We start from the raw sequence: 8,914 nt of genomic DNA on the forward strand, positions 1-8,914 counted from the left end.
GATTTATTCTATTCGTGGCATGTCCCTTTCCCCCATGAATAGCGGGGTTGTTGGTTTCTCTGCAGGTTGTCGGTTGAATGCTGAATGGTGTTGGTTTGTCCAAAGTAACACGGTGAAAGAGCTACAATGTTTAATTCAGAATTCAATCAACATTTTCAGGAAAAATATGCTTCTGATGTCAGCATCACCAGCACACAATGGGGAAATACATTGTTGCAGCCCAAAAAGGCGGAATGTTGGGCAGCTTTTATAAAACGCTACAGTTTTTTAAATGTTTTTTTTTAGCACTGGAAGCTCAGGAAATACAAATGTTAAAGAGCTGCTTTTTTCCAGTGTTATCTGGAATTCTAATTGATGCCTATGCTCAGAATTGCCAAAAATGTTCAATTGATTCATTTAATTATTGCATTGTTAATCAAGTAGAAACATCTGCTGTACAGGAAACCCATTTTTTTGCCTCATTAGGTTTACGGGTGAGCTTAGCCTATTCCAGCTAACTTCGGGTGGCAGGAGGGTACACCCTCGACCGGCAATTGACTGTGACCAGACTATCGCAGGGCACATGTAGACAAATAACCATTTACACTCCCATTCACAACTCTGGACAATTTAGAGACTTTGATTAACCAACATTCATGTTTTTAGATTGCAAGAGGAAGCCAAAGTACGCAAAATAAACCCACGCGAGCACAGGCAAAGAATGCAAATTCCACACAGGAAAGCCAGAACCAAAATTACAATTGAGGGCCTCGCCTGTGAAGCGGGCATACAAACCACTCTAGCACCGCACTGCTTCTGTGAACTAAATGCTCAGTAAATTTCTCATAGAGGGACCAACTCTGCACTCTTTCTGAGAACTCAAAAGATTAAGAAATATATCTTTAGGCTTAGTATGTTTGCATACAAAATTTTACTCTGTGAGATGATGAATTTTATGTTGGCGTGTTGTGGCCAATTATTTTCTTTGCTGAAATATGCTTTGTCCTGTAAAAAGATATAGGCTTGATTAGCTGTAGCTTCATTCTACGCCTTTTCAGTTGGCTTGTTTTCTTGAAAGACTCTGTATTGATTGTTCTGTTTTCTTTTATTGAATCTGATTGAATAAATAAAACAACCAAACGACTCTCCCAAAAATGTATAAATAAATAACCTACAGCATTAACTTTTTTTCCCTCTGCTGGCACAGAAAATACTTCATATCTAATATTACGTTAGCTCATATTTCATCTGAGGCGGTCTACTTGATATCAGTTTTTATGTTATCAACACAGGACTATTTCTTACAGATGCGTGCATACTTTAAGTCGAACAGCATCAACAAGGTCGGATCTAAGATTGCAAAACAAATGTTGCAGTTCTGCACTAGACCACCTTCAGGATTTCCGTATCGCCTGTAGTGTTTTCACAAATTTGGTCCAAAAATGTTCATTTATTACGACATCACTGACCATCCGATAACTCTTGGAGATTTCGTGCAGGGTGTAAATCTGGCTTTTCAAACATTGCAACTGTGCCCCATAGTCGTGTCAGACCGGTTTTGGTAATTTCGTAGACCAGCGCACCTGTTCGCATCCAACAGTGCGCGTTCTGCACCATTGTGGTTGTGTATACAGTCAACTAAAGTCGCTGCTAATCAAAGCAGCTCCTCACATTCCTTTTAAATGTGGCACAATTGATGGAGACAATTGCACTGTCCTACGTAAGTAATCACAACTATCCCTGCGTTAGTGGAGTATTTGCAATGCTCCCGTGCTGGCCAGTTGGATGATTTGAATAATAATGGCAATAAAAATAAAGTAGTGCATTCAAACAATGTAGTGCATTCAATTAATTGGGTTCTAGACTGATTCAGACAGCTTGATTCCCACTTTTCACATATTTATGAATAAAATACATCTGGCATCCACTGCACATGTCTGCGAAGATCAGAATCTGTCTTCCTATACCTCAACTATAGCGCAGTTGAGGAGGCCAGAAGAAAAGATATAAAGATCTTCTGAAAGCTAACCTGAAGTAGTGCAACATCAATATGAACACGTGGGAGACCCAAACTAAGGACAGGCAGCTTGGAGGCAGACCATCGCCGAAGGAGCATCCACCTTTGAAGTCAACTGCCATGCGGACCTCCGGGAGAAGAAAAGCAGAAGGAAGGAGAGAGAACAAAGCCCTCGAGCCAAATATTTTGTAGCTGATCGCAATTAGAAACAGGCGTTTGCGCCGTTGTGGGTGTGAATACAGCCGACAAGCTTCCTGGCCAATGGAAGTGGCTCCTTTCATTACCTTTAAAATCAGCGCGGAAAGGCTCACAGTCTTTGATATTGTGGAAGCAGAAATAGACTTGCTGTAGTCCATGCAGAAGATCAAAGTTTGCAAAATATGTTCATAACGAACTGCAAGCAGATCTCCATGAATGAATGATGTAAAGTTGGCCAGGGTGATCACAAATCACCACACAGATCTGTGTGGTGGGCACTTGGAGCCTGCCTTTCACCCCTATTGTTTGTGTCCGTGTGTAACACGAGATCGACAAATGAAAGCATGGGTGGATTTATCATCATCGCAGCCTCACTCGGCATATCCCTTTGTTGTATCTCACCAGTGTCGTCCACGCTAATCAATGAACGGCATTTTTGAACAAAGTTCTGTTCAGAAACACATAAAGTTATTCAAATATGCCGTTCAGTTAATCAGTCGAGCCTTGTGAGCGGCGCGTGCTCAGCCACCCAAGCACGACGCATTCACCACAAGGATGGCGAAACAACAAGTGTTTGTTAAAGTTTGTCTTAAAACAGTTTACCTTAACTAGCATCCCGTGTTGCATTTGAGCAAAGGGTCCTTGTTGATGTCGAAATCGAAAGTTAACTTGCCATGATTACTTCCAGTGACAGAGTTTATTCTTCTTCGTCGTCTTGAAAAACAGAAGGAGAAGATGACAACAAAGAAGAAAAAAATAGACAATTACATAGACAGGAAAATATGGGCTTCTGACTATTAAAGGTTACATTTGGGTGAGCTTAACATTGGTACTTATATAGTAGGTTTGCATGTAAAAATGACATCAGTACTAAAACGCCCCCGACTCCCCCCAAAACACTCAGTCGTGATTTAATTTATTTTTTGTGATTAGATTTACAACAAATATCCCCGGCCTCTTTTGGGGCGTGGCTTATGATATGTTTTCAGTCAGCTGTCTATGTCAGGAAGGAGCCAAGCGTGGTAATATTGCTCGCTTTGTCAGTTCTGTTGTCTAAAACGGCGACCGATTGCCACCAAAATGCAAATGCACATTACTACTCTTGTCCACTTCAACCTGTGAAAGTATAAAAGTGTTCTGCACAATAGTTTGGATTTATTGACATAAAACGTGATTTCATCATGATCACCTCCACAAAATCAAAAATACAGTGGCGATTGCTCCTCCACTTTCACAAGCTGAAGCGGACAAAAGCATGAATGCGCACACGAACCCCGACTGGTTATATTCCGGACATTTAGCGACGCTAAACTCGTGTCAACTCCCAGGAGGGAGACGGCGGCTTGCAACGAGCAGCAGGCTAGGCTGATTGGATCTTTATACCCCCAACCCCTTTCCTCCCCGGGGTAACAGTACAGCTAATAGCAACACCTAGCTTCAGGCCGTTAAAACAAAAGGCGTTAGCACAACAACATTAGGTCCTTACTGTCCGCGCAGCATGTGGAGGTGATTATGAGCCCGCGTCTTCGTGTCGCGGGGTTGCTTCCCAAGCAGTCGCGTGCATTGTCCGACACCGCTTGCAGCCACGGGAGTGAGTGGCACATGATGGCCTGACGACTATAACTTTTAAGCACGTCCTCCTGCCTCCGTCGCCGACTATATTTTGCCACGTGAAGGCCGGTTGACGAATATTCCCAGTCCGAATTTTGGTCCCAGTAAGTCCCTGAATACTGTGGTGTACAGGGATATTAATCTGACTGAATTCCTTATCTTTTATTTTGAAGTTGGCCCTCGGAGGTAATCGTTGTAGCGGCTGACTTGACTTCGAACTGAAGCTAACAAAAGCGTGTTGACCGACTTGAACTGGAGCGTAATATTCAATTTCCAGTGCACATGCGCTCCGGGGCACCGCTAATGTGCACCCCTCCCTGTTCATATGGCTCTTGACCTTTGTGTCAACTCAAGCGCTTCCAAATCATTTGTTTTGGTGTTACTTTGAATTACACTCCAAAACACAGGAAACACTCAGCTATCCTTAGCCAAATGTAAACAAACCGTTTTTCATGAAGTGGCATTTCTATTATCTACAAATGTTTTTTTTTTTTTTAAACAACAGAAACAGTCCCTTGTGTTGTGTGTGCTGCCCTTTTAAAGGCCAAGCGTGAGGGAGCACGTAGCGCACAATATGACAGTGCATCTATGTGTGTGCATGGAATTTGTTGGCTCCACAGAGAAAACCATAACCAGTGGGTGTCCGCTCATTCCTGCTCATGTTGTTTTTGTCAATTTTGTACACTTTTGGACAAAATCATCATGTGATTTTCTTTCACAATTAATTGCACTGTTTCAACTGCTCTTCTGTTTTTTTGCTCTTGCAGGATCTGGGGATATCGAAAGTGGGTCATATGAAGAGAATCCTCCAGGGAACTAAGGACCTGGCCAAGGCCTCCATGGTAGATCTTTAACCTGGAAGCAAACGCTTCCCAAGAGGGGAAACACAAGTATATGTTCCCCCTCACGTTACTGGAGACGATGGCAATCGGATCCGTGAAGCGTGTTGCCAAAATCGAGGAAGAGAAGGGAAGATTGTGAAAAATCTTCACAAAAAGCCATTTCCTTGACAACAACCAATCATATGTCACATGCACACACATACACACAGGTATGCAACTAAACACAGTGCAAATTTGTTGTTCGACTTGTGATAACAAATTAGTAGCAAAAGCAGGACTTCCATAAGTGGGGATGTCGTTCTGGTTGACGTTGTTTAAAAACGAAAACAAAAAAATTGTAGAAGCAGTGGTGCTTCGTTCAACAACGGCATGTTCCACGCTCGTTCGTTTAAGGTTTAATTGCATGATTTAGTGTTTTCTACTTTTGTCGTAACACTTGAACAAGTTAACTTTACAAGTAAGTATTGTCAGTGCCATTTGTGACTACTGAGAGTGTCCTTTCCTTTTTCGTCCGCGTGAGGGAGTAGTTTTAATTTATTTAGTTTGCATGACGATGACGTGTCAGAGATCTGCGTTGAGTGCCATATCCTTTGAGTATTTTTAGCTTAACAACGTGCTTTATAGGAGGATTTTGTGAAGAGTTTTTAAAGCTGTTGGGGACCACATGGTCTGCTGTGGAGGAAAAAAATGGGAAACCAAAGTGAATGTTATAAGACAAAAAAGTAAACTCACAATTTTTTTACTGGCGCTCACCAGTAGGTTTCATTTTTCATGAACGACGGTAGAATAATTTGTTGGTTCTCGTATTTCCTCAAATAGACACTGCCCCAATTAATTGCCAAGTCTGCTTGACTTATGTGACACCTTTGCATCTGTAAAGCTGGCTTGAGCAAGCAAAAATCTGCGACTTCAACATTAACCTGAAAAGAATTAGGAATTTGACCAAAAACAAAAGAATTGTGAATTCTTAAAAAACAAAAATGAAAAAAAAAATCATTGAATTTTATATGTAGGGCTCTATTTTTTGAATGGTGTAAATCCTGTGCAGAGTGCATCCTCACTCTTCGCCAAGGTGGGTTAGACCCTGTGCTGGTAATTTCACAGATGAACACAGGCCAGATCTGAGAGAGGCAGATTTGCGCCTCTCTGAGGGTGGTTACAGTCGACTTTTATCATGGCCAATCAAAGCGTCTCCTCTCATTCATTAAATGGGGCACGCTAGTCACACCATACAGTCTTGACATGGCTGAGCTCACATCGGAGCTGTGACATGGCTGCAGAGCTCACTATCTGTATGCCTGTGTCCAAATAAAATTCACCAAAATCACATTAGAGTTTGCAGTCTACCCTGCACTTGGACGTGGTCTGACCAGACACAAGTTTAGATCAACTTCCTGCCACCAAATTGTCCCTCCAGCATGTTATTTAACAATGCTTCAAAAACTCACCCTCTGCTGCACTGGCACACCCAGCCTGTCTGCCAAATTGGCAAACACGCACAGTGAGAAATGTGCTTGCACGAAAATCAGGATCAGCCGGCATATGCGCCCGTGCGCAGATGCGCTGTCTATGAAAATAGAGCCCAAATTGTCACTTTTTATTTGATCTGAAAGTGAAATAAAAAGTAGATCGTACATGATCTATTTCCATTATTTGTTTGTAAAAATATATATATATTTTTTTTGTAATGTAAGGGGTAAGCATGTAGGTTTTTTTTTTTACATTACATTTAGTATTTAATATTTCTAAAATCACCCCTAGATGTGTGGTACTCTCTTCAATTACATTAAGTAAATTAATCACCCCGATATCTATATGAGGAAATGCAGTATTTTTGTTGTTGTTTACTTCTTGCCTTATGCAAGTGCAAATTCTTATACTAGATATTGACAGCTCACCTCAACCTTTTGGCAAATTAGCACCTTTATGAAACACTAATGCAAATAGATATTTTTTTATTACAAAAAGAATTTTAAAGTTACCCTGCAGAACACTGTGGGCATACATCTTGCTTTTTGTTTCTTGTTTTTTTCTTTTTTTTTCATTGTTAGTTTATTTACAACTGGTGGCATTACAGGGTCTGTTATTTCTTTCTATAGCTAAGATTGTAAATACTGTATATCTGTGTCTCTACATATGCACTGTCTCTACAGTACAGTGTACCGGTGTATGCAAGCCATGTTTGTGTTGTAGTCCAGTAAGTGACTGACATGGCATGCGTGTGTTAACACATAGAATTGTGCGTGTATGACACCATGACACTTGTTGTCTCGTGCATGATGGTGATAATGCTGTCGTGATGGAATGATGGTGCAATATTTTGACACACTTTCAGTGGCACACAGACTGCTTCCTCCCCACACATATTTCTTCCAGTGGTGCTTCCATGATGAGTTGTTAACATAGGATTACTGAATAAGAGCATGCTGGCTCAACGGTTAAGCTATTATATTATAAGTATTTCATTTGTGTAGTTAAGATATCGCTTCAGTTGCCAAACATGTTATTTAACAGTGTCTATTTGTCCTTTCGTTTCTGATTTCCACCCTCAGAATTGTCCCATAAGGGCCAAATTCATTTGAGTTTTGCAACAGCTTTTTTCGCTGTACCTGAAATCGGAAATATCCCGCTTTGTTCACTTACGAGGTCAGTCCTTGAAGCATTTGTCGTTTAGCATGGGCGGTTGATTAACGTTGAGCTAGTGGGTATGATTTTTTTTTTTTTGCCTTGTGCACTTATTTCATATTTTACCAAGCACAGTGAAAGCCCCGTTTATCACGATGGGTATGTTCCAGACCCACCCGCATATTAGTGAAAGTCAGTCCCACAGAAAGACAATATAAAAGGTCGCAGTCGTATTCCAATTCCGTTCAATATCTTTTGTGATTGTAACAGTACCTGGTAGCTCGACACGCACCATGGTGTCTCTTTTTTAAAATTTTGACGGAGTTTTGACATATCTTCCTGTTGTTAAACAACTTTTATGCTACATATCCAGTATTAGTGGATGCCTGATGGTATACATTTTGGTGGTCTACGAGCATGTTTCCAGTTTTGAATCATGTTCAACTTACATTTATCATTGCAGTGATGGACATTGACTCGCAGAATAAGATTTCAGTCAGCAGTTACTAGCCAAAGATAAAAATTTAACCACTAAATTATGTGTGACACTTTTTTCCCCAGTTGCATTGCTGTGGTTTAGTTGCCTTTTATTCATTCTCAACATATTCATGCATCCAAAGTGTCTGCCGGGCTTCGGTCTCAAGTTTCAAGGCAAGCAAACGCTCGCCATGTGGAAGCTGCCATCTTCCTTTATTGTCTGTAAATAATGCTGCAAACTGCCTGGTTTTGTCCAAACCAACCATGCAAACGGGCCTGTCATAGGCTAAAAAATTGTGATGGGAGTTTGATTTGTTTACATTGTGTTTATAGTTTTAATTTGTAAGAACTATAAATCTATAAGATATTTATTGCCTAAGGTATGTGCGTGCATTGTGTTATCTCACATTTTGAATATAATTGTCTGTCACCCGTATTGCTATATTGAATGACTTGGGTAAAAAGTAGTTTATTAATAATGATAATAATACTTTTTATGACTACTAAGTGACTGTTTTCTGTGCCTTTTTATGGTTAGAAAATGCATGATTAGTTATATTTATTATATGCAGATTTGAAGTCACTGAGATGTGTATTTTTGTACTCTGGATATAAATACATGGTTCAGCTTTTTGTTGTACAATTTGCAAGGGTGCCCTACAAGAGGCTACCGACACAGTACATATCTCTCTTCAATTAAAAAAGAAAAAAATCAATCAATGCATTTGTTTGACTTATTTTCTTCTAATGCACTTTATGTTCAATTCATGCATGCACTGAAGGATTAAGTAACAAAAGACCAATGATGCACAGGAGATTTGTTTGCATTTCGAAACAAATTCAACAGCGGTTTAGGTTTGAAATGTGGTATCATAAAAAAAGAGTGATCACCAACTAGGGCCAGAAACCACATGAGGAAGTCATCACTAAGTGGGACAAATACAGTGAATTAATAAGCATTTACATCTTTTGATCTCTTATATTGCTTGAACCCTTTTATTACTTAAATATATGCTCTTAACTAAACTATTGTTTTTACTTAACTTTTTAACGTTCATTCAAAACTGCAAACGAGGCAAACCATGTTCATGTTGCACCCATAAATGCAAGAGGCCACTGAAAATAATTCTCCTAATTATAAAAAATGATCAGCTGCACATAATTG

The 8,914-nt window shown here is 40.1% G+C and overlaps 1 protein-coding gene across 8 annotated transcripts in view; it reads left to right on the forward strand.

Annotated features, from left to right (window-relative positions):
* The window catches only part of dgkh (diacylglycerol kinase, eta), an 81,301-nt gene extending 72,836 nt beyond the window's left edge, over positions 1–8,465 (forward strand). For all 8 annotated transcript variants that reach the window (XM_086051478.1, XM_086051470.1, XM_086051473.1 and 5 more), the window contains one exon: positions 4,573–8,465. In XM_086051478.1, the coding sequence (XP_085907604.1) occupies positions 4,573–4,659 (87 nt within the window). In that variant the 3' untranslated portion in view covers positions 4,660–8,465. The remainder of the gene's footprint in view (positions 1–4,572) is intronic.
* Positions 8,466–8,914: the final 449 nt, after the last annotated feature.

Source organism: Filicampus tigris, chromosome 14 (genome assembly GCF_054856515.1).
Source record: "Filicampus tigris isolate MCC_2025a chromosome 14, RoL_Ftig_1.0, whole genome shotgun sequence".
Lineage (NCBI taxonomy): Eukaryota > Metazoa > Chordata > Actinopteri > Syngnathiformes > Syngnathidae > Filicampus > Filicampus tigris.